General features: G+C 35.0%; 3 protein-coding genes across 12 annotated transcripts in view; 2 read left to right on the top strand and 1 right to left on the bottom strand.

Moving 5' to 3' along the window:
* On the top strand, positions 1 to 21,110 carry LOC132276691 (uncharacterized). Of its 7 annotated transcripts, none has more exons than XM_059778257.1 (9): positions 1 to 181; positions 307 to 376; positions 470 to 850; positions 1,117 to 1,229; positions 1,419 to 1,456; positions 1,576 to 1,655; positions 12,965 to 13,002; positions 13,103 to 13,387; positions 20,039 to 20,394. In XM_059778257.1, the coding sequence occupies exons 1-8, from the start codon at positions 78 to 80 to the stop codon at positions 13,314 to 13,316; spliced, it is 1,038 nt and encodes a 345-aa protein (XP_059634240.1). In that variant the 5' UTR covers positions 1 to 77; the 3' UTR covers positions 13,317 to 13,387; positions 20,039 to 20,394. The 7 variants fall into 7 exon arrangements, with proteins under 7 accessions (XP_059634240.1, XP_059634239.1, XP_059634237.1 ...); XM_059778256.1 differs by lacking the exon at positions 20,039 to 20,394 and adding an exon at positions 14,176 to 14,346 and having other exon boundaries at positions 2 to 181; XM_059778254.1 differs by lacking the exons at positions 12,965 to 13,002; positions 20,039 to 20,394 and adding an exon at positions 20,616 to 21,110 and having other exon boundaries at positions 4 to 181.
* On the top strand, positions 17,352 to 18,086 carry LOC132278327 (uncharacterized). Its single transcript, XM_059780120.1, has one exon. The coding sequence runs from the start codon at positions 17,352 to 17,354 to the stop codon at positions 18,084 to 18,086; it is 735 nt and encodes a 244-aa protein (XP_059636103.1).
* Positions 21,111 to 23,722: 2,612 nt separating the features above from the next.
* Positions 23,723 to 26,028, bottom strand: part of LOC132276690 (uncharacterized) — a 41,294-nt gene continuing 38,988 nt past the window's right edge. For 2 of the 4 annotated variants that reach the window (XM_059778248.1, XM_059778247.1), the window contains exon 8: positions 23,723 to 24,322. In XM_059778248.1, coding sequence (XP_059634231.1) covers positions 24,086 to 24,322 — 237 coding nt within the window. In that variant the 3' untranslated portion in view covers positions 23,723 to 24,085. The remainder of the gene's footprint in view (positions 24,323 to 26,028) is intronic. The other 2 variants (XM_059778250.1, XM_059778249.1) reach the window with 1 other exon arrangement.

The raw sequence follows: 26,028 nt of genomic DNA, 5'->3' as shown, positions 1-26,028 counted from the left end.
TTTTAAGATACTCTTAATTCGCAGAAGCGATCTAATCTAGGCATATCGCCCCCGAATTCTAGTTTCAATCTTTGCTTATGTCGACGATCCATCCTTTCATAGCTCTTGTGCGGGAGGGTCGTTATAATTTGCCTCAATGGTATACGATGCTCCCTCTCGGTGAAATTGTAGAATATGTAAGGTACAAGGTCACAAATCATCTTTCATTTGTTTCTTTTTTTAGTTGTTCTTATACGTATGTTTTTTTTTTTTTTTTTTTTTTTTTGGTTAATTTGGGTTTCATTGAGGTTTTTGGGTTTTTTTCAGCTACAATTTTGAGTGGAGCCCTAAAGATTCTATTTACAAATTGATTCTCATGTTTTGCCTGCCGGAAATGGTATGCTTCTGTAGCAAATATTACTCACATTTATGTTAGAAAATGTATGTATGTATGTATGTTATGTTGTGATTCATTCAAATTTTGTGACAGCAAAAGCGGTGGGAGACTCTTAGGTTACGTTTACTTAATACAAGTGATAATGGCGTTCGGCAACTCATTTTCCATTATGCACAGGAGGGAAAGATCATTCACTTGGCTGCTTTGCTTTTGATAGATCCGCCTCATTTTGATAGATCCGCCTCATTAGGGAAAGATCATTCCATTATGCATAAGTTAACTACAATTGAGATGGCACGCCAACTCGTTGCAACTAAGATGGTGTCACTAATTGTTGAGGACCAGAAATTAACGGGTAGAAGCAATAAATTGATTCAGAAGAAGAGGTTGATGATGTCTGTGTTGGCGTTGCTTGAAATCTGTGAGAGGATTGGTGTTGAGATGGAATATCTGGTGTCCGGATCGCATGTCATTGTATGTTACATTAATACTTCCTCAGATCTCCTGTTCTTGTGAAATTGATGACATTGGTGTTAGTGTTGTCTAACTAAGAACTTTTATGTTGGTTCACCTCGTGCAATACTAGTAGATGGGGCCCTGGTCTCCCCCTCTATTTTTTAAGATTCTTTTGAGTGCGGTTTGACGGTAGAATGTGGCCTCCTCCTCTTTTTTTCTCTCTCTCTTTTGTTTCAGTTATTCTTCAATTTTATTTGCCTTTTTTTTTTTTTCGTTCCATGCAGTATACTCAGAGTTCGAACCGGGCTGAATCAATGGCAGAGCTTCTTGTTTTCATGTTCAAGGATTCAGGCTTCCCAGTCACGAATGAACTTGAAGTTTTCAAACATATGAACTGGTTTGTTATACCATATACTCGTATTTTATATGGTTTGTCTTGCCATCTACTTGTATTTGTACGTTTTTTGTTTCGCTTTGTTATCATGATCTATATTACAAGTTCGCCCTGAATCCCGTAAATAGCATGCACTAATGGATATCTTCTTCTTTTCTTCCATACTTGGACGTGGAATATACGATTTATTAGCAAAAGTTTCTTGGATGAGCCGCAAGGGAATGTGTCAGGTTTTTGATTGGTTCCTTCCTCTTACAATAAACTCAATTGTATTTCATGAATGTGGCAAAGAAGAACAGTTTGAAAGATCTTGTTTTAAAGTTGTTAACATATAGTACAACTGATTCAGGTGAGCTTTGGGGATTTACATTTGAAAAGGATCCTTACTACCCACTGTACAACAAATTTGAGAGTCCTGCAGTAATAGATGTAAGAAATGATGCCTAACTTTTTTGTCTTTTTGTTTTTCTAAATTTCTTTATAAACCATTGGGGTTTTGCTCTTTAAAACTACTCACATGCATTTCCAACACGTAATATGTTCAATTCATGTTAATTAAGGAAGTTATTGCATGATAGTATGATTAAGCTAGGGACTTAAGATTATAGGAACATTGACCGGCAAGGAATGGAGTTGGTAGTCAGGTAGGAGAAAAGGTTAGAGAAGTCATGATGATAAGAAACTAAGTAGGGAGAAATTAAGAATAGGGGAAGATAAACCTAAAACTGAAGTAGGGATTATCATTGATGAGAATTTAAAGATGCTATAATTATTATTAGAAAGAGGATTATATAATATAGTTAGCACTTATGTTCCCCAAATAGGTCTAGAAGGACACATTAAAGCATTATTATGGGAATACATGGATAATTAATTTAAAGGATACCCAAAGTAGGGAAATTATATGTAGTAAAAGCTTGTGGGAGGATGAGATGCTACATGTTGAATGTGAATTTGGAGATAGATATTGTCGTTGGGAAGGATATCTTGGATTTTATGCTACCATATAATTTAGGATGGCTAATACCTATTTTAAAAGAACGATGAATGTTTAGTAACCTTTAACTTGAAGTGGGAACAGATGAACCGATGGATGCCCCCCCAATGGAGATTGTAAGCTAATCCCTGGAGAGAACTTAACATCACAAAATAGGCTGCTGGTTTTTTAGATGTTTATATAAAAGGACAATAAGAAAGGAGTAAGGAAATTGATAACCTAAGAACTAAATGATGGAATTTAACATGAGAGAAAGTAGAGTTATTTTAGAATAGGATGTTAAAAGGCTGCATTATGATGAAACTAACTTAACATGGAATAGAATGGTTGAATGTATTAAATGAGTATAATAAGATGCCCTTGTAGAATCAAAATAGGACCATTAATAAAACAAAATCGGTGATGGAATGAAGAAGTCAAATTTGTCACACAACTGACGCACCAAAAAAAAAGAAGTAATAGTGTTATCAATTGTGCTAAAAAAAATTAAATTTGATAAAAGAAAAGGGATGTCATCTAGGGATGGAGAACTGGATATGGCTCGCGAGCTTGAAATGCACATGACCCGCACCTACTATTGGAGATGTGGGAAAGATGGATAGAATTAGGGACTTTTTATGTCAATTTTAAATTATTATTTTTGTAATGTTGTAGTTTTAGGATGTATGAGTAATTTAGTATTTCAGGATTGTATTTTTGGTAGTAGGATTTGATTAGGATTCTTCCTTGTATATATATGTGGGCTGATACATGAGAAGGAACCATTTGCTAATTATTTCTTCCTCCTATCTCTTCTTCTCCTCCCTTATTCCTCTTCTTCTATTTTCTTCTCCTCTTGCATCCTCTCTCTCATTCTATATCAATGCATCATATACTTTTGGTCCTGTTACTGCCGGTCCTGAAGGAGGAGGATTTAATACAGACCTTGTAATTTTTTGGCGTTCTTGCCAGCTAACTCAAAAGTTGGTCATAAATTTCAAAAAAAAAAAAAAAAAAAAAAATCTCTCTTTGAGTCTCTCTATATGGGTATATAAGTGTTTTAATTTAGCTCACATATGAAACCCTAAAACATTTATATGATGTTCACTATCTTTAATGTGTTAACAGTAATCTAGAATCCTTTTTTAAATTTGTAAACTTGTATAATAGAGTTATTCTTTACTTATAAAAAGGGACCCTAGAAACTGTTGCTTAATAGGATTATACATTCATCTCTCTCTCTCTCTCTCTCATGTCCTATCGTGGTTTAGCCCATACTCAAGTAGTGATAAAGTTTTTTATATCTCGGAAGCATATCTATATGTAGAGTTGTCTCTACAATGTATTACAACCTCCCATGGATATCGTCACACCCAAAGAGGTAAAGTACTAAAATACTCCAAACCCAAACAGGCTTGCAAGGATTGGTTACCTACTTGACTACTTAAATAAAAGCTGTATAATAATCTATATTATCTTAATCATAATACGATAACTATGGAGACATACAAAATCACTATGTTGTGAGCTTCTTTATTTAATGCTATCTTGTTTAATGTTTATCATTAGGCGTTGGGCATTATTTGACTATTTAGGCTCTATTCCTTGTAATGTAAAACATTCCAAATTTGTAGGCAAGGAACACATCCAACCTCTTTTGTAGGGGACGAATCCAACTTCTAAGGACCACATCCAACATTGTAAGTAAGGAACACATCCAACCTCTTAGGCAAGGAACACATCCAACCTCTTAGGCAAGGAACACATCCAAATAGTAGATGGGGAGCACATCCAACTTCTCATTAACCCAGATTATATCTTAGAACACATCCAACATTATTCCAACCTCTCACATATGAAACGCATTCATATGGTATGTAGATAATGCATCCTACCTTCTCACACATAAAGAACGTATCCAATTAGTTGGTAGAAACTCATATGAAACCCAAAATCTTTTATATTAATTTTTTCTTCAAAATTTGACTCATTTTGTTATATTATTTGAACCATTAATCAGGTATAATATGAATATTTTGTTATTAGTACAATGGATTTTAAGGCTTGTCATGCACATATCTTTATCACTTTCATCATAGTTACTTGGGTCTTGGGGATGTAAAAAGTAAAAATTACTTAATTCTACTAATTAATCACAATTCCCCTGTCAAAGTTGAAAGTCTATTACCAATTATATGCATGGTACTAATCATTAGTCACAATTCCCATTATAAGTAATTTTCCATTTACGTATAAATATATCATTCTCTTACTAAGGGCTTATTGCTTTTACATTTGTCAGTTCTTAGAATATTAATCTCTTATTATCCTTATTCTATAAATTTATGTGGTTATCCTGCTATATTACTTATTTAATTTATGCGACATTCATTCATTGATATTTTTTGTAGTTATTGACATATAAATTTACATTTTCAATTAAACTGATCATATCGGGTCTATTGTTAATCAACCATTCGTGAGTACTACTGACCTGACAATGTTTCCCTTTGGCAATTTGGTGACGAAATCATATAAAAGCAGAAAAACACATCAGTAAATAAATAAAAACAATTCAAAATCTTCTATTATTCTCTTTTGAAGACTTTAGAAGCTTCAACCACTAATAAGCTGCAAAACAGACTTGAAAGTTGAAATTGTACGATATATCAGTCTTTTAAGAGAATATAAATCAATAAAACAGTAAATTAAGTAACAGCTATACCTTTTGCTCCCCCTTATTTATGCCTAACTCAAAATAGCTCAAGCAATTAATCAGTCAATGTAAGCAAATAAATAATCAAGCATGTCTAAAACAAGATAAAAAATGCTCTCCCCTGAAAAAATTGGAGTGGAAGACATACAAGCGTAGAGAATATACTATATAATGAAATTGCATATTTCATTAATAAACAATATTCATTTCCCAATGCCAATAGTGGTATAAAACCATTCCAACTAAGTCCTATTCACTTGTATAAATGTTGGAGGAATTAAGTTTTAAAACGTAAAAATGTAGAAAAAATATTAGTTAGATCCATATATAGGGGAAACTGCATAAAAAAACAAATGTAGAACCGCATCAATCATCACAAAGAGATAACCCCATCAATCATCAAGGCGTTGAACTCAAAAATCTTGTTGAGGATTCAATATTGAAGCTTCAAGTTGGTAGCCTTGAGCCAAGCAAAGATCAAGGACTTGACAATTGCAAATAACAGTGTCAAGATTTGCAATTGTTACACTATTCGCTTTATCTTTTGGAAGTAGCAGCCCGAGGGGAGCACCTATGATTGATGCAATTTAAGATAGGATAATCGTCATCATCACTCCATTGTACGCTGTTTTCAACGTATTGTTGACAAGATCTAACTCGTGCATGTTGGCATATAAGACTCAAACCTGAGTGATATAAGAGAGACCATGAGCCTACATACTTGTAGTTCAACCTTGAGATATGACCATGGCATCAACATTATAGGTTTTAAAAATTTCAGGCTTCACCTTCCTATTGACAATCAAAGGACAACTCGTGAAGATGACATTATACTCATTACTTGCATGAGTAGTGAGAATGTGAGACTATCTTTTGGCTGAAGGGAAGCAAACTTATGTCTTTTTTCTGTTGGAAGGGGAGGAACCGACTTCCTTTACCACTTAATCGTGCTACTGGATGTACCCATTTCTTCCATGAGTATGTGAAGAGTTTAGAATCCACATGAAGTGAAGGTTTGGTAGGTATTTATAGAGTGGGTATGTTCAAATCCATTACTAAATAGGAGTAATTGGTGTTTGGTAGTGGGTAGAATATGAAAAGTTTTCAAAAAAGGACGTGTTTTGGTATTTTCAAGTTCTGTCCTGGTCTTGATAAATCAGCACTTCAATTAGGGGTGCCTAGTCTTGAAATGGCATGTTAAGACGACTCGAACACGACACGGGATAAGTAGGTTTGGGTTTGGCTTATCATGTTTAGGTTGTAATCATGTCTACCCCGATTGACATGCTAATTAAATGCGTTGTGTTCGTGTTTGCCATCTACCCGTTTATAACCCAGTTAGAAGATTGACTAAACGTGCCGTGTTTGTGTTAGAAATGACATGTTTAACTAAATGTGTCATGTTTGTGTTAAAAACTCCTCTAATTGTATGAAATTTTAATTAGACATGTCTTGCAGCATTGTCTCGTATTGTGTTAGATCTTGACCCATTTATTATACACGTTATGCTGGTCGTGTCGTATTACTTATTTAATTATTGTGTTGTTTTTTTGACACCAACAATAATCGTGTCGCGTTCAAGTCGACCTATATAACAGGATACCCATGTCATGATATGACACAAATATGACACGGAAACACAAATTGGCACCCCTACCTTCAATCGATTGAACTTCTCTAGACAAGCCTCGATTGATCGAAGTTTTGATTAGTGACTCTTGATTGTGAATCCTATTTTTTCAGCAAACCTTTTAACTAGATTTCACACTTAACCCCTCATTGACCTTTAAATCGATTGACATTTTGATCGATGCTCACTGTGTGCTGCTCGATCAACTATTCGATCGGCACACACTGGATTTTAATTCTTTGCCACTTTTAATTTTTAACAACTTTTTTTTTAGCTTAAACATAAAAATTCAAGCTTTAATAAATCATAAGCACTAAACACAACTATCACAAAAGTATTGTTTTTGAGATTTTTGTTTTGTTTTTTATTTTATTTTAATTTTAATTTGTTGTGTTTTTTTAAATATAGATAGAAAAACCTATAGCACATGTCGAAAATTTAGCCGTCAAATGAATCAAAATTTCACACCAAGGCCTGTGGCCCAATGGTCTCGCCTCTCCTTTCAAATTGAAAGGTTGAGGGTTCGAGTCTCACCAAGAGCATTTGGGATTTGCCATGGTAAAGAAAAATAGAAAAAGAAAATAAAAATCAAAAGTTCAACCAATTTATACCAAATATGAACCTACGAATTTCTAGATTATCAAACTTTGATAGAAACAGAATATCAACAGTACTTTTCAAAGTTTAGTGTATTTATAATCTGCATCAATTCAATAAATCAAGTGCACTAAATTCATTCAACTCGACACAAATATAAACTAAGTCTAATTTCTGTTAAAAAATGCTGGGCAAATCAAAGTTCTCTTCCAGTGAACTGTCCACCCAGCCAAATGCTAAAAACACAGTAGAATCACGCAACGCAATCTGCTGGTGTGCTTCTTAATTGCAAGGAAAGAAAGAAGAGTGACAAGATTCTGCGCAAATACAAAAATAAAATTTTCGAAGATCAAGGATTGCATTGGTTATATTTTTCATTTTCTTTTTCATGATGGCTTTAACTATAGTGGACAACTAGCTTTGTTCTAAGACAAACTATGATAATAATTTTATATTTTCAGTCTTGGTAGTTTCAGACAACTAGTTGCAATTTTCATGAAATACATGCAGTCAAAATCACAGATTCTCAATATATTCTTTTCTTTTTGTTGCATCTGCTTCATATGTTTCATACATTTTTTTTTCGTGCAAAACATGACATAAGATTTCTTTCTCAGTAAGTTAATCTTTATTAATGTTTAAGTCCACATATTAGAGATGAGCAAATATGTGTGTGAGTTGTTGTGTGCATGAATGATCCATTGAACTTCATACTACTGAAATTAAATAAACAAATTTTACTTCTGAGTTTTTAAAATTTTTTTTTTATGATTACTTAAAATCCAATCTCAAAACCAATTTAACCGTGTCCTACATGGTTAAATTGATTCAAAATTTCATCATGATTCTCATAACCAAAATAAGGCATGATACAACTAATGCTAACTAAATAAATAAGAAAACTGAAATGATTAATAAACACACAAGCACAGTGTCTTAGGTTTTAGGATTTCGCAATTTAAAATAACAAAGGCTGTGTTCCATACTTTATACAAGGGAACTTCAAAAAAGTTTTTCAAGCCATCCTTATTTAGCCACAACGCTAACTATCAAAGGAGTTGTTCTTTTAGTTTGTTGAGTGTTGTTAGGAGACTTATTTCCTTCATTTTTATTTTACCATTCTTGTTGAATTTCTATTATTCTTCCTACCATTTTTGTTATTTTTCACCCTTCTTTAATTACTATTGGTTCGTGTATTACAAATTTCAAATTGTTCCTGTAACATCTATTATTAGCGTTGATGACAATAGTTGCTTTTTCTTTTCTTTTCCTTGGTGAAATGGAAGATCTTTTATATATATAAACTGTCATGGCCCACCCCGTTGTGCAGATATTGTTTGCTTCGCGCACTCTTCATTTTCACCTTTTTTAAAACGTGTCTACACAGTTAGGAGTTGTCCACATATATAAGTGCTGATAACCTCTCTCTCTAGGCGATGTGGGATGTCACAATCACCCTTTCTAGACTCGGCATCCTCGCTAGCATGACCCTTATAAGCTTGTGGACGCTTCCCCAATTTTGGTTGGGGATTGACTTTGATACCATACGTCACCCCCACCCCGCTGTGTGGATATCGTCCACTTTGCACTCTTTGTGCTTACGATTTTCAAAATACGTTTACATAGTTAGGAGGTATTCACACATACAAGTGCCAACTACTGTGTAGACGCATTTTGAAAACTGTGAGCGTGCAAAACAAACAATATCTACACAGCGGGTCATGACAGATGATATTAGAGCTAAATGGAAATACTGTGCACATCTTAGACGGTCAAGTTAGCAAGAATGTTGGGTCCTTAAGAGCTGTGTTACTTGGACTCGTCGTTTTCGGCGAGGGTGTCCGTGTCGACACGACACCAACACGGACTCGGGATATGCGTTCGACCTTGTACGGTCAAGATCGGACACGGCCGTTGAAGAAAACCCTTGTTTCAGTGGTTGAAAATTATGGTCAGAAATTACTGGTTTCATCACGTTTTGAGGAAGGAGGTTTTGGAGAAGACGGGGGTTCTTCACGCGTTGGTTTTGCATAGAAACCTACTCTATTTGGAGCGTCCCACTCACGCGTAAACTTGACACCACTCGCGTAAATTTGACCGCCTGTCATTGTTGAGAAACGTAATAGAGTATGTATATATATATATATATATATATATATATATATATGATTGTAGCATAAATATCTATATATATATAATCATTTAGTGGGTTATCAGCTGTAACCCACTAACCATGTTGACCGAATAAAAAATAGGTGTAAATGTACATTTTTGACCTTATAATTTAAGATGGAAATATTAGAAAAGATTGTGGGCCAAGCGTGTTTTCACATTCTTACTAATGCTATTAATACCCTTCAATGGTCACGATCATGCCACTTGTCAATTTGGATGTAAAAATGTGGGAGAGTTTTATCTTTTAACAAGGATAATGTTTTACAGTTGTAAAACACTATCTAAGGCTACAACTGTACTGGACAGCTGTATTATTTTATTTAAGTAATATATATTGGTGAATCTTGAGCAAATTTTTTGACTAGCTTTAACAGTTTGACTTTATAAATAAGGTAATATTGTTATACAAGTCAGTAAATCCATTCATTAAAAAAAAAAAAAAAAACTGTACAAGGAAAGGCCTAGCCGAAAGGCAGCCCAGAAAAACAAAACAAAAACAGCCCACACAGGAGCACATTGCATCCACAACTGTAAGAACAGGTAGAAGTGCACCGATAGAGCAAAAAAAGAAAATCTGCATCACAAAAAAATAGAGCTTGGAAGGCTCCACGCGGCTATCTTTACATTTATATATTTATTCAATTTTTCATTAAAAAACTGAGGTCTAACATAAAAAAGGGTACATTTTTTTCTTTTCCTCCAAGTGTCCAAGTGTCTGTGTCCAACTTTTGGACACTTTTATTCCGTGTCCCCGTATCCTATAATTTGATAGATGGATGGATCCGATCTTTAGACACGCACCCGTGTCCGACACCCGCACCCGAGTCCAGGTAACATAGCTTAAGAGGGGGTGATTGGGATGTCCCACGTTGCTAGAGTGAAGAAGTTTCTAGCACTTATAAGGGGGATGCCTCCTATTTGTGTAGACGCGTTTTGAAAATAGTGTGCAAAGCGGATAATATCTGCACATAATGGAGCAGCTCTTGATTCATAGTATCAGAGCCAATCTACAGTTAAAAATTGGGGAGCGTGCACAATCACGAGGATCAGGATAGCGAGGACGTTGGGTCCCAATAGGGGTGATTATGACGTCCCACATCGCCTCGGGGGACATCACATCTCTTAAAGGGAAGGAGTTCCTGGCACTTAAAAGGGGGAATGCCTCCTACCTGTTTGACGCGCTTTGAAAATCATGAGCACCAAGAGTGTGCAGAGGGGATAATATCTGCACAACGTGGGGTGGCACCTGATAGAAATTAGTTTTATGTTTCCTTTAAAAAGGCTTGTTTTCTAGATTCAAGGGATCTTAGCAGGTTTCATTGACAGGAGCTAATGGTATTCTTATCTATCTTCACCCTTTGTAGTTGTTGGCGCTTCGATCTAGCCAACTCTTTGTATTCATGAATTGAATTTCTTTACCCTAGCTCTTTTGTGCTTCAAGTTATTGATTTATGAAGAAATTGCATGATAGACTCTTTTGTGCTTCAAGCTACCGAATTTCTTTACCCATACTCTTGTGGAGAAAAAGTACGCCAATTTACAAAATAAAGGCAATGTATGAAGTTTTGGTAATTATTAAGGAATTAAACTAGTGAGTCATATAATGAAATTATGAAAAAAGGTTATGGCTTAAAGACTAATAAATGAATCCACACTGTTTGAAAATCAATTTTGATTTATTGTGAAGGAGATCTACTATGAGGCCATTTGTTTAATTGGACAATTGGTAAAATATTGTATAAACATGCAAATGATTTGTACATGTTTGTTTATAAATTTAAAGAAGGCTCTTATGATAGAGAACCAAGAGATGTAATCTGGTGGACCTTACAAAGAAAACTAGTCCCTTTAAAACTTACATACATTATTAAGGATATGTATAACAAGACAAAAACTAAAGCTCATACCATATGTGGAGAAACTAGTGATTATTCTATAAAAGTGGGATGGCACTAAGGATCAGTTCTTAGCCCGTACCTTATCTAAAATAGTTTTATATAAAATAACAAAAGATATACAAGAAGACATTCCATGGTAAATATTTTTGCTGATTACATAATGTTGTTGATATAAGGAAGTTTTAGGGACAAAACCAGAAGAAATATGGAGAAATTCATCAGAAACAAAAGGATTAATAATTAGAAGACTAAAAAACAGAATATATGGAATGTGTATTTAATAGTCTTAGAAAGTGATCACATAACAATAACGACTCAAGACAAAAGAATTGCTGCAAAAAAAATAAAATAAAAATCATCTTAGATAGTTAGGACCAATACTACAAAGATGATGATATTACTAGCAGAGTTAAGAGTATGATAGACAAAATGGAGACATGCCACTGAATCCTATGTGATTAATTAATGCCAAATAACTTAAAAAGGAAAGTTTAATAGAATGGTTGTTTTTTTTTTGATAAGTAATAATTGAAATAAAAAGGTGTTCAAGAGCGGAACGCATCCCTTATACAAAAGTGGAACTGGGGTTTAATGCCCCAAAGAAGCCAAAAAATAATTAAATCTTCGGGAGAGGAACAGGACTTCCTCTTCACATAACTGAAAAGAGAGCGTATGATAGAATGGTTGTTATGCCAGCTATTTTGTATGGGGCAGATTGTTGAACGTTAAAAAAGAAACAAGAATAACGCATTTGGGTAGGTGAGATGATAATATTAAAGTAGATGATAGCAGTGACTAATCAAAGCGTGAGGGACAGATTATGAATAACACCTATTAATGACAAAATAAGAGAAAACAGACTTGGGTGGTTGAAACATACAACGTAGACTGTTGATTCACCGGTGAGAAAAGGATAATTAGTTAGTCTAGAAGGTAAGAGACAACGGAACCGACAAAAACTAGCTTGGGATGAAGTAATTAGAAGTGACTTAAAGAAATTAAACATAAGGGGAGACCTGGCATTCAATACGATAGAATGGAAAAGAAATTTCATATGGCCAAACCCACTGTAAAGGCAAGGATGATTATGATAATGATGATCAGTTTGTTAAATTACCTTTTTACCCTTGTTGGAAAAGATTACTGAATTACCCTTGAATATAGTTTGCAATTCCTTCTTCGACCTTGAGTAGGAGGCAATCAACTAATACTAAATTACTTTTGAAAACTTGTAACCTAAGTTTTTGACCTGATACTCCCTTCTCCAGGATTGAATTTTTATATTTACACGAGTCATTAGGAATAGGCTATATTCTATTTTAATACCGAATTTTCTATCCTCTGTATAAAATGGACCTTTTTCTTTTTAAATTTTTAAATATCACAGTTGTTACAGACATCTTCTCATCTTCTTATACATTTTGCTCTAACCTTGCCATGTAAATATTTATGTTATATTTTAAAATTATATAAAACTATCATTTCAAGTTTATAGTTTTTTTGATGACAATGAATATGTTATATTTTGAAATTCTAGTTTTTATGGACAACAGTTTGCCATTTGTTTACATTATATTGACCTCCATAAATTTGCGTGCATATAGAACACAAAATGGAATATATGTTTGAGTAGGCATATAATGAATTCAGAATTCACCTACTAGAACTATAATGCTAGATTTCCATCAGAACAGTACTGTATATGTAATGTCTAATTCTCATAATTTTGTCATGGGTGTTGTGAAGAATAACTCAGCAAAGCGTTGTACCCCTTGGTTTAAAGAGTAAGTTAGTCATAGTATACTGTATGTCTGTATCTTATTTCTGCCTTATTTGTTATCTTAATTATGATATTAATTGCTGTTTACCTTCCCTTTTTTGTAGAATCGAAGAGCTAGAATGCAACTTGGGCAGCAGCGGAGGTCAATCTCGACACACTCCTTGCGAGAGAAACCAGGTTTATGTTCTTTGGTGCAGTCATTTTGTATGTCACAGAGGTTTAACACAAGGTTCAGTCCAAAGTTTTGCACAAATACTGAAGCTCAAACAAGGAAAACATTCCAAGTCATCAGGAAACATGTTCCAGGTCTTGTGTTAAGCCAAAAAATTTCCTCTTTTCTGTCAGCCATCAAGAGGGGTATTTGATATACTTAAGTGACATATCTTCAGGTATTGATGATGATTTTATCCTCCATTCTCGAGATTTTTCCTTGCTAATTTATGGATCCAAATTGTTCATAGTGGCATCTTTTCTTTACGAATGTGTTATTCTCCGGTTTGAAGTTTTACATTTTCACTTATTCTTGTATGATGATTGATGATGAGTATTATACCCACATGCTTATGGTACCATTTTGTTCTTTTTGAACAATACTTTTCTCCATTTTGGTGAGGAGGAATCTCCTCGGACCACTGATGTGGCACAATAACAAGATGTCGTGTTTTCTTTTTTTATTTTTAAAAATATGTAAAGAAAAAAATGAAGTAAATCTTAACTTTCTCTCCCATAATTAAAATTCAAAACGGGTATGTGTCATTCCCGCCTTTGTGCCACATCGATAGTTTGGAGGAGGTTTCTCCTCATTGGCGTGGAGGTAAGTATTGTTTTTTCTACTTTACCAACTTTTAACTTCCAATAATTTTGCTAACAGCTTATTGCGTCTGTTGTCTGCTTGTAGGCAATGAAATTAGTATGTTAAAGTAGGGGGAAAAAAAAGTACTAAGTTAATATAGATGCAAATTAAGATTTAAGTTTTGGCTCTATACTGTTGACATTATATTTGTTTGTGGTACTTGAATGAAATAAGAGATGTCTGCATATTATATACATATTTATAGCTGTTGGATCGAATTTTTGTCTTCCCTGCAAACTTTTTATTTATTTTTCTTTCTTCTGTCCAAACTTGAAGCAAGAATTATGTGAGTTTATAACTGATGAAGGGCCTGAAATTTTGCAGTTAGAACTGAAGTTGCTTTCCATTTGGGTTTCTTTTCTCGGCTTTCAGAATTTTGCTTTATGGAGGCATTGTGAAGATGTAGTTAGGGCCTTCGAATAAATATTTATTAGCCATTATGCATAATGTCTGGCACCTTCTAATGTTCACTGAATGTGGTCATTGTTTAACTTATTTATTCTTATTATTTTTGGCATACTCTTAGACAGTCAAATAACCATTTTGAAGTATGGTCTGTTATTCCTTAAGATTTTTAACTAGATTTCAAGTGCATTTATGTTTTTGTGATAGTTGTTCACATCACATTACTCTGCCAGCCTTTTAATAAATAGTACCTTTTCTAGTTTCTTAAGATCAAAATAGCTTTCAAGTGCATTTATGTTTTTGTGATTGATACATGATACCTTTTATAGTTCCATAGGTGCAAATTTGTTGTCAACTAGAACTAGTAGGTTGTCAATGACTACAGGAACTGTTTGGACTGCCAGAAAACAGGCAGGCTGACATTCTTTTGAAACCATTACGAGCCCTTCCTGATTGAATTAGTTCATCGATTAATATTCACAAACTTTGCCTGTGACATACATCGTTTTCGGTGTCTCCCAAAATCACGTTTTTCAGTCCTATTGACTGGAGGTTCAATCGAACTAAAATTCTTCTGATTTTTAGTATTTAGTTTCCGCTTCGTCTGATGTCCTTTCCACTGATATGCAACATTAGTTTGCATAGGCTATTCCCTATATGTATGTCACGACTTATCATATTTTTTTGTCACCCACACATCTTTTGTCAAAAGGATCTAGATCCCAGAAGGGCCTCTTCTTTCGGGATTATTTCCTTATGGCATTACCATGTATCATTGGAAGACTTTGAAATGAAATACTCTCATACTAGGCTCCAATTTGAGTTTATGTCATGTGATATACTTAATTTTTAAATTGTTGTTTTTATCCGTTACTTGTTGCTATTAGTTTATTGGTGTGTTTTTTTTTTCGGTGGAGTCTTATTTATTTAATAGGTATGGTGGACCATTCGGGATGGCAATGGGGCGGGGCGGGGCGGGGCGGGGCGGGGATCTCATTCCCCATCCCCATCCCCGGTAATTTTTTTCATCCCCATCCCCTCCCCCATCCCTGTTTAAAATTTCACTTCAATCCCCATACCCGCTCCCGCCCTCCATTCCCCATCCCCGCCCCACAATCCCCATCCCCATTTAATATACACTATAATTTTTTTAACATATAATTTTTCTTATTTTTAGAAGTATGTTTTATATATTGTTAGAATATTTATATGTAAATATATATTTATGTTGGGGTCAGATTGTATTTAGATATAGGGTTTGTGGCCATTATGCAAATAGGCCTTTCTTGTATTGTATATTTACGCTTTTATGTTTAGGGTTGAATTGAGAAAATGAAATACAGAGGCAGCGCCTCTATCTTTGCACACTCTCACTGTATCATCTCTATCTCTCTCTCTCTACTCTTGCATTTTCACATATATACATAATTTAGTAATTTATCATAATATATAAGGGTATTTTAGTAAATGAACACCCTAAACGGGGCGGGGGAGGTTTACCCTATCCCCGTCCCTGCACGCCGGGTTTTAAAAAATTACCCCCATCCCCGTTTGCATAAAAGGGTCCCCAAACCTGCCCTAAACGTGGTGGGGCAGGGACCAGGCGGGGATGGGAAATTTGCCATCCCTATTGGTGGTAAAGTGGGAAAAAAAAAATGCACATAGGCACGTGGGTGTGTGCATGTGAGGCAGGTTATACCGTAAGCTTTGACCCAAGCCTGTAGTTAAAAGACCAAATGAAATGTAAAGTGCTTTAGTTTAGTACTTACTATTCTGTAAAAGGCTATGCATGCATTAGTGACACATTGGAAGGCTATTTCTGTACAACTATCTCAATTATAGCAAGCTTCTCAAGGAGGCTTTGGCTAGAAAACTCGAGACCAGAAAAAGAAAAAAGAAAAAAAGAAAAACAGAGAAGCAATGTGGTGGGGATGTTTTTACAAGTTGATTGCGAAAGTCTTGGCTTCTAGGTTGAAGAAGGTGATGGATGGTGTCATTTCTGACTCTCAGAATGCTTTTGTGAGAGGTCGGCAGATCTTGGATTCTGTTCTTATTGCTAGTGAATGTGTTGATTCCCGTTTAAGCAGCGGTGTTCCGGGTGTTCTTTGTAAGCTTGATATTGAAAAGGCATACGATCATGTGAGCTGGAGTTTCCTTCTCTACTTGTTAGAGAGGATGGGATTCGGTGGGCAGTGGAGGAGAGGGGTTCTTTTTTGCATCTCTAGCGCTCGGTTCTATGTCCTTGTGAATGGAGCGCCAACAGGTTTCTTCTCTAGCTCGAGGGGTTTGAGACAAGGGGATCCGCTTTCCCCTTTCTTGTTCCTTTTTGTGATGGAGGCTCTTAGCAGATTGCTAAAGAGGGCTATGGAGCTGGGTTTTTTGAGAGGCTTTCGGGTGGGTAGGGATGCTGCTAGTCAATTGGAGGTTTCTCATTTGATGTTTGCAGATGACACTATTGTGTTTTGTGATGCGGATGCGTCCCAGCTAAGGTATTTGAGATGCGTTTTGATTTGGTTTCAAGTTGTTTCTGACCTTAAGGTTAATGTTGGCAAGAGTATTCTTGTGCCTGTTGGGGATGTTCTGGAGATTGAGTTGTTTGCTCACATCCTTGGATATTGCACTAGCTCTTTTCCCATTTCTTATTTAGGATTGCCTTTGGGTGCCCCTTCGAGATGTGTGGGGAGCTGGGATCCGGTTGTGGAAAGAGTCGAGAGGAGGTTGGCGGGTTGGAAAAAGCAGTACCTGTCCAAGGGGGGTTGGGTTACCCTGATTAAGAGCACCCTTTCTAGCCTTCCTACATACTTCTTGTCTCTGTTTCAGATTCCTTCTTTAGTGGCTGAGAGAATTGAAAGATTGCAGTGCAACTTCCTTGGGGGGGGGGGAAAGATGAAGAGTTCAAATTTCACTTGGTTCGATGGGAACAAGTGTGTCGTCCAATTCGGTTCGGAGGCTTAAGGTTTCGGAGGCTGTTGCCTTTTAACAAGGCTCTTCTTGAAAAATGGCTCTGGAGGTTTGGGATCGAGAGGCATTGGTTATGGAGGAAAGTTATTGCTAGCAAATTTCGGGAAAGCAGTGGTGGGTGGTGCTCCCTGGAGATGCGTGGTCCAAGGGGGGTGGGAGTTTGGCATTTCATTCAGAGGGGTTGGGATGATTTCTGCAAGCATGTTCGTTTTCGTGTTAAAGATGGAAGGAGGATCAGTTTTTGGATGGATCTCTGGTGTGGGGATCTCCCTCTTGCTCTCGCGTTCCCACGGCTCTATAGGATTGCTTCTCATCGACAGGCCATGGTTGTTGATTGTTATCATCTTGATAACGAGAGACTGTCTTGGGATGTTCGTTTCAGGAGGCATTTTCAGGATTGGGAGATCGAGGATGTTTTTCGTTTTCTGGAGCTATTGTATAGCCAGGTGTTTTCTTTTGGGGGATCGGATTGGTGGTTCTGGATTCCTACCTTGCATGGTCGATTTGAGGTTAGGTCCTTTTTCAGATACCTTTCGGTTGGTCATGGAGATCCCTTCCCTTGGAAGTCTATTTGGCGGTCGAAGGCTCCCCGCAAGGTCGCTTTTTTTGCTTGGACCTCTGTTCTGGGTAAGATTTTAACCCAGGATAATCTGAGGAGGAAGAATCAGGTGGTGGTCAATCACTGTTATATGTGTTTGTGTAATGAGGAGTCTGTTGATCACCTCCTTTTACATTGCAACATGGCCAGAGATTGTTGGGATTTGATGCTTCGTTTATTTGGGGTACATTGGGCCATGCCTTTTTCCTCTAGAGGGTTGATTGAGGCTTGGAGAGGCGTCTCTGTTGGGGCTGGCATTAGGGATGCTTGAAGGGCTACGCCGCTTTGTATCTGGTGATGTATTTGGCTTGAGAGAAATAGGAGATATTTTGACGGGAAAAAGAAGTCTGTTTCTATGCTTAAGTTCTTTGTTATTTCTACTCTTTTTTGTTGGGTTTCAGGGAGAGATTATAGATCTATGGAGCCTCTTTGAAGGTCTAAGACGCCCTTTGGCCCTTGTGTTCCTTTTCCTTTTGTTTCTTTGGACTTCGCTCCCCTTTTTGAGCGTTTTTAATAAAATCTTACTTATCAAAAAAAAAAAAAAAAGTGGCCAGAATAGATATATAGACACAGAGAGAGTAGCACAGTAGAAGAAAAAAAGGAGAGGAAAGAAGTGGAAGGAGGAAAGAAAAACCTAAAAGCAAACTGCAAGAGGTAGGTATTCAAATCAGAAATCTTTTCAAATATGGTGTTCTACAGTATCAAAAATTGGAACTTCCTTTAGTTGTGAAATTCCTTTGTCAAGAATCTGAAATTTGTTCTAAAATTGATATACCCTTGAAACTCCCCCTTGTGGAAATTTAGGATGAACACTAGGGCTTTCGGACTGCTATTTAGATAATTTATTAAGCATTGAAATACTAACTAGGAAAAAAAAAAAGAAAAGGCATTGAAATAGTCTGCGAATTGAATCTGTGGAATTTTTTTTGGCCTGATTTAGTTAAGTACTGAATTAGTTATGAATTTTTTAAGTTGTGTAAGGTGGGCTGTGGGATTACTTTTCACACAGCAGAATTTCCCATCTCTTGTGTGACTAAAATGAAGTAGTTTATGCATTTTTTTTTTTTTTTTTCTGGAATGTTTATTTCTGATTTCATACTACAATCAGTTGGGTTTCATTTGATTTTGGTTTCATTCAATTCAGGTTAATAGTTGATTTTATACAAATTTTTTAGTAAGTAATAGTTTACTGAAAATTTTGGGGACAGCAGTACTTCTGTTTAATTTTAGCCAAGTTTGTTGTCGGATGTTGAGGATGAAAACGTGCGACTGATATTAGACTTATAACCCAAGTCACATAAAGTGGGAGCGGGAACAAGAACGAGTGCGAGTGTGAGAGCAGGAGCGCAAAAAGACAAAATTTAAGTCACAAAAAGTAAAAATCGAAGTGAAAGTGCATGCGGAGCTTGAAAGCGGCACCAGTTTAGAAGAATTATTTGACAGCTTATAACTGCTTCCCTAGCTTCTTCTTCTTCTATTTTTTTTTTTTTTTTTTTCCTCTTTATAATTCAGATTTAAAGATTTGTTTTGAATTTTTAAAATACAAGTTGTGGCTATGGACAGAAAAAGCGTAATTTCAGTACTTTATACACTTTGATGGTTGTACTTTATAGAAGTTTCATTTTATAATTGCATATGATATTTGGTAGTTAAAGATGGAATCATACAGATTTCTTTAGAAGTTTGTCATGCTAATTTTATTTTATAAAAGTGAATTGTGATTATGCAAGTAGAATGAAATGTTCATGAAATTTGGGTGTGGCTACCTAGTGGTATTTGATTGTGTTTTTCCAAGTGTGTATGTGCCTCGGATCAATAGGTAGGGTAAGAGTTTCCCTTAGGTTGAAAGACTTTAAACAGACCGGGCCCGAATGAGGGGGTGTTCACGAAGGTCCTTGAAGACACGTGAGGGTACACAGCGTTGGATTGGATATGATGGAATTTGCTATCCTTGATGAACTATTAGGTTTCTTGAGTTATTAATTTGAGAGATGATTTTAAAATGAGTTTGAGTTTGGAAGTAATATTTTCAGTTGATTTGAAGTACTATGAGTAATAGTCGACAACCTAATTAAAGTGTTCAGTTAACCTTCCCACATTGCTATGGTTCTCATTAGCGTAGAGATGCTTAACCTTTGTTTGATAGAAATCTCTTCATTTTAGATAAAACCAGAAATCTACTGGGCTCTTTGAATCTCGCGTCTTTTTCTAAACCTTTTTCAGGTCCTAATAGTGGCAAGAAGGTCCATGGCTCAGTAGTACGGTTGACTTTAGGCTGACTTTTGGAGACGTGGCAGTCAGGTGGATTTTTTATATGTATTTTGGTGCTAGCCGCTATGTTTGTTTTTGGATTATTGGGCAGCATAGTCGGGACTAGTGTGTGTCCCATTTTGTGACTTGTAAATTTAATTTTGGTTGTTGTGTACGGACTATGAACTATGTTACTATGTATATTCCAAGTGTTGTGTTTAATGGTGGTTAATGAAGTGATTTTGGGATTATTGGCTTGGCATTAGCTAGTTTGCTTACATATGTTATCAAGCACGTTGAGATTTATTCAAGGTGTTTAGTGATTATCTCCGTTTCTGCCGGAGCGGGGTGTGACATGTTCAATATAATATGGCTTGTCAAGAATTTTTGCTCCTTGGTATCATATATAAATATGAGTTCTTTGTTTCTTCAAAGAAGTCAAGTGGATCGAGAACAATAGGAATTTGGGATTCTTTGTCCGAGTTACCTATGAGCAGATATGTATTTCGGGTGTTGCGGATGGAATACAGATCGATCTGATATCTTGCAGGTCTCAACAAGCCTTACCCGAAAGCTATTTGATAGTGTGTTAATCGCTGAGCTAAAGAGCTAGGGCCAGGGTGAGCAAGCCACCTTTGAGCTATTTTAATACTCCCATGTTCTGCCGGAGATCTCTCAGTTCATTGAAAGAAGTCCTCGCGTATGGAATTGCCTTTTGAGCAATGTTCAATATAATATGGCTTGACAAGTTTAGGCCAAGAATGTTTGCTCCTTTGGTATCTTTTGGTCGCCACTGCTACCTTATTTTATTGATCATTGTATTTAATTATCAAAAAGCGTTTAAATTTTGTTCAAGGTCTAAATGACTGCTTTAGCTTCTTTGTTTTCACTTCAGTGACCTAATATATGCGTGCGTGATGTATATACGATGTATGTATATACTATACTCTCTCTACTGTGAGAGAATAAGCAAGGGGCATGTAACAACTGAAGGTTGTATGGGAAAGCAAATGATAATAGCATGGAAACTCATCCATCTTCTGTGTGACCTTGTGTCATTGAATGAACTTGGATTTGGATTTTATTATTATTATTATTCAATTTTGATTTTCTATTAGGGCATATGCTTTTGATTTTAAAAGTCATTAAAAACAACAATCTTGAGCTTTAAAATTATTACTGATTGCATTAGTCATTTCACACCAGAACTAACAGCTTTCTTATAGTTCAGGGGATTATACCTATTAAGTCAATCTCCTGAACTATGTTTGAATTTGTAAATAACCCTCTCCCAATGCCTAGATTATACTATATTTCATAAAATGATCATAATGCACTTTCTTATTAATTACACTTAATCTATTTTTCTTATTGAAATAAATTATGAAAAAAAAAAAAGAATACTAATTATTAGATGACATTTTTCATTAAATTTGCATAAATTTACTTTTAATTTTTAAAATTAATTGTTTAAATAAAAATATTAAGTAGAAATTTTTTAAAAAAATTAATTAATTTCTTAATTTTCATGGAATATCTTACATGAAAAATAAGGTATTTTGTATTTAAGTAATTTATTAAAATTTCATCAATATATTATATAAAAAAAGAAGGTATTTTACCACGATAAAAAAGTTTAAAATGGTTATAGTATGTTTTATTTTAAATAATAAAATTTTAATAATAAGTTAATCATTTTAAAAAATGGTAGTTACAATTTTTTTTTTTTTTGTTTTTGTTTTTTTTTCATTTTTATGATAAATTGATACTAATAATAAAATAAAATAAAATAGTGTAATTAATATTTATGTAAGAAAAAAGAAAATGACTTAATGAGAAAGGGTAAAATAGTCTTTTTAGTTTGTCCTTAATTACAACAAATCAATAATTAAGGGAGCACTTTTCCGTTCAGAGGGTTATTTGCAAAAGAATAAAAATAAGGTAGAAAATTTTAATTTTAATTTAATTTTAATTTTTAAAATTAATTGTTTAAATAAAAATATTAAGTAGAAATTTTTTTAAAAAATTAATTAATTTCTTAATTGTCATGGAATATCTTACATGAAAAATAAGGTATTTTGTATTTAAGTAATTTATTAAAATTTCATCAATATATTGTATAAAAAAAGAAGGTATTTTACCACGATAAAAAAGTTTAAAATGGTTATAGTATGTTTTATTTTAAATAATAAAATTTTAATAATAAGTTAATCATTTAAAAAAATGGTAGTAACAAATCATTTTTTTTTAATTTTTATTTTTAATGATAAATTGATGATAAATTGATACTAATAATAAAATAAAATTAAATAGTAATTAATAGTTATATAAGAAAAAAGCAAAATGACTTAATGAGGAAGGATAAAATAGTCTTTTGAGTTTGTCCTTAATTACAACAAATTAATAATTGAGGGAGCACTTTTTCGTTCAGAGGGTTTTTTGCAAAAGAATAATTACCCTAAATATTATAGTAACCAGCGCTCTATGTATGTATATGTATGAAAGGTTTGCATAATAATTATTTATACATATATGCACTAATTAAGTTTTTTTGTTTTTTTTTGGAACTGTTAAGCAATTTATATATGTATGAACAATTTACAAGGCGGGGTGCTGCCAAAGGCCCAGTGGTAGCCTGGTAGGGCTTCACAGGTTCCATCATCCATGCAGCATGACTCTGATTCGACTCCCACCCCGATCATTCCCCCTCCCCTATACTAACATTGCCAGGGAAAAAAAAATTTAAAAGACCATTTGGCCCAAGCAGGCCAACATCCAGGCAGCCCAAGAAGATTGTGAAGATTGCAACAAGAAGGCCAACGAAAAAATTAGAAGTAGGTGATAATTTTTCTGGAAGCTGTTATCAGCTCTCCAGTATTCACCCTCTCTCTCTCTTAAAACAAAATGTGGTGGATGCAAGAATTAAGATGGAATTGTTGAGCCTTGTGTGTTTCCAGTGGTGCGAAGCCCAAGCTATAGGCTTGACAAATCTATAGGGTAGATAAAGAAACCACATTTAGATTGAATGAAACTCCGGATTGGGGAGGCCAAATCACACAAGAAAAAGAGGTGAGACTCCAGGGCAGAGGGGGCGCGGAGAGCAATGGTAACCAGTTATAAGCTCATGGGCGACCAGAACAATGTCTTCCTTCCACCAAGTCTGACTAGTTTGGCCTGATGGCGTGGGGGTAAAGAATTGGATTTATTTTAATTGGCTATTGATTTAGCAATGCATTTTATTTATACACAATATTGCATCATGAAACGAGACAAAATCATTTTAAGGAAAAAGGGTTTAAGACCAGAGCAATGTAAGATGGGTTCACTCCTTAAGGATCTTACAATTGCCAAGACATTCCCTAATATATTCAGCTCATTATTGGGCATGTGTGAAAATATGGGCACTTTACCCATCAAGGCCAGGGACCTGTCACTGTTCAAGGAGCTTTTTATTCTAGAAAGAGGGGAAAGAGAATAACGGAATTGTGGAGGAACAAACTTGGTAATACATGGTTACAAAGTAGTAGATGTGCTTTGCCTAACAGGAGGTTTTGAAACTAGGATAGAACTTCCTGTTTTATGAGTATATCACCTTCAATAGGCACCCCTGTGCAACATGGAATTAAGGCTCACAATTTTCCTTCTATTAGTACTAGATTTAAAGTGGAAAGAGAAGAGATTGGATAGATTTAAAGAAGTCCCCCAAAACATCAATGTCTGCATCTAAATGGATACTACAGTTTTCATAAGCCTACAATCAGATGAAAAAACCACTAGCAAAATTATTTTTAAGTCAAAGAAGCTAGCGAATAAGAAAATGCTACCGTACTTTGCATGCCTGTATAAAACTCATCATACAGAATTAAGTGAAAAATGTAAAACTTCCAATCAAAGAATAACCAAATCCACAACAAAAAGATGCCACTAGGAATCATTTGGATCTATAAGTTAGCAAGGAAAAATCTAGAAAAGGGAGGATAATATCATCATCCAAATCTGAAAATATGCCACTTAGGGATATCAAATACCCCTCTTGATGACCGACAGAAAAGAGGACAATTTTTTGCATTGCGCAAGACCTGGCACAGGTCGCCTGATCTGAGCTTCAGTAGCTGTGCAAAACTTTCGACTGAACTTTGTTGTAAACCTCTGTGACATATAATTTGACTGCACCATAGAAAGTAAACCTGGTTTCTCCTGCAAAGAGTGTGTCGAGATTGGCCTCCTTTGCTGCCCAAGTGGCATTCCATTTGTTTGCTTCCGCAAAAATGGGATTGTAAACAGCAATTACTATCATAATTAAGATTACACAAGAGGGAAGGCAGAAATGGGATACAGATGCATACAAAATCATGCTAACATAATACTGGACTTTCCAATGCATGTAAAAGATGCATGACGAAATTATGTTCTGATGAAATTCTAGCACGAAAGCTCCCATCAGTGAATTCTAAATGTAGTAATTCCTATATAATTGGACACGGAGAAGAACATCATATCGTACTCAAACATATATTTCATTTTCTATGTTCTATAAGCACATATTAAGGAAAAAAGGGTTAATTTTTATATATAGAATAAACTAATCTATATCAAAAGAAGAAGAAGAAGAAGAAGAATACAAAAGAAAAGAAAATAACCGATCCTGAAAAAGGCAACAAACAAGAAGCCAATCTCTAAAGGGACATGATTTATGAAGGAGAAGGAACATCATATCGTACTCAAACATATATTTCATTTTCTATTATAAGCACATGTTAAAAAGAAAAGGGTTAATTTTTATATATAGAATAAACTAATCCATATCAAAAGAAGAAGAAGAATAATACAAAAGAAAAGTAAATAACCGATCCAGAAAAAGGCAACAGACAAGAAGCCAATCTCTAAAGGGACATGATTTATAAAGAGCACGGGACAAGCCTATTAGAAGTTGAGAAAGGACAACTGACAGTCTTGAATCTGTTCTCCCTCGTGTGATTGGGATACACGGATAATAAGAGAGAAAGGGAGAACCGGGGGGGGGGGGGGGGGGGGGGGGAGGGGGTTGGTGTGGCGGTTTGAGAGAAACATCGATTGCAACTCCTTTGTACATGCTATATATTATATGTGATTGTGAGACGAATCAATCCCATAAATAGGAATCCTCCATTAATGTATTTTCCATATTTATCGCTTGTATTATTTCACCTATAAATAAAGGTAGTCATTGTAAACAAAACAAAGAGAGACTATAATAAAAGACGTACCTCTTTTGACTTTGTTTACCCTGGATGTAGGCCGTAGTGGCCAAATCACGTATATCTTTTTATTGTTTCATTCTTAATTTCTCTCTTCAATCATTTTTATTTTTTTTTATCAACATGGTCAGTGTTATTAAAGGTCCAAGGCAAACCAAGGCGCTAGAGTGTCCTTTGGAGCCTAGGCGCGAGGTGCACAGTGAGGTGCGCGCCTGAGTAAAGTGAGGCGCACAATTGTAAGTTTAAACTACCATCATAATATTCATATCTCATAAGTCATATCAATATTCTAAAAATTAATATCAAATATAAAAAAGTAAATCCATCAACTATACAAGCATCCAACAACCATAAAACAGAGGACAAATTTGTTTTCTTGAAAGGCAAAGCAAAATGTGTTTTTTTGAATGGTAAAACAAAGCACAAAAAGAAATAAATATGTTAAAAAAAATAATTAAAAATAATAATAATAATAACAAGAGAGAAGAAAAAGAAAAAACAGAGCCAAAAAAAAAAAAAAAGACAGAAAGAAGAGAGGGGAGATCTAGAGGAGAAGGTAGAAAAAGAAAAGAAAAAAAGAACTAATGTGGCTTCGTTGTTCATCTCTACAACTAGGGCTTCGTCTTTGTCTCACAATCTCATTCTATTGATGTTCGGTTAACACTTTAACTCTTGGGCTTTCTTATTTTTTTATTCTTATGAACAAAAGTTCCTTTTATCATATGT

Source organism: Cornus florida, unplaced genomic scaffold (assembly GCF_030987335.1).
Source record: "Cornus florida cultivar Cherokee Brave unplaced genomic scaffold, ASM3098733v1 CherokeeBrave_3.0.0_Hap2_Chr10, whole genome shotgun sequence".
NCBI lineage: Eukaryota > Viridiplantae > Streptophyta > Magnoliopsida > Cornales > Cornaceae > Cornus > Cornus florida.
Note: the sequence above shows the minus strand (reverse complement) of the source record. Positions and strands in the feature narration are given on the sequence as shown.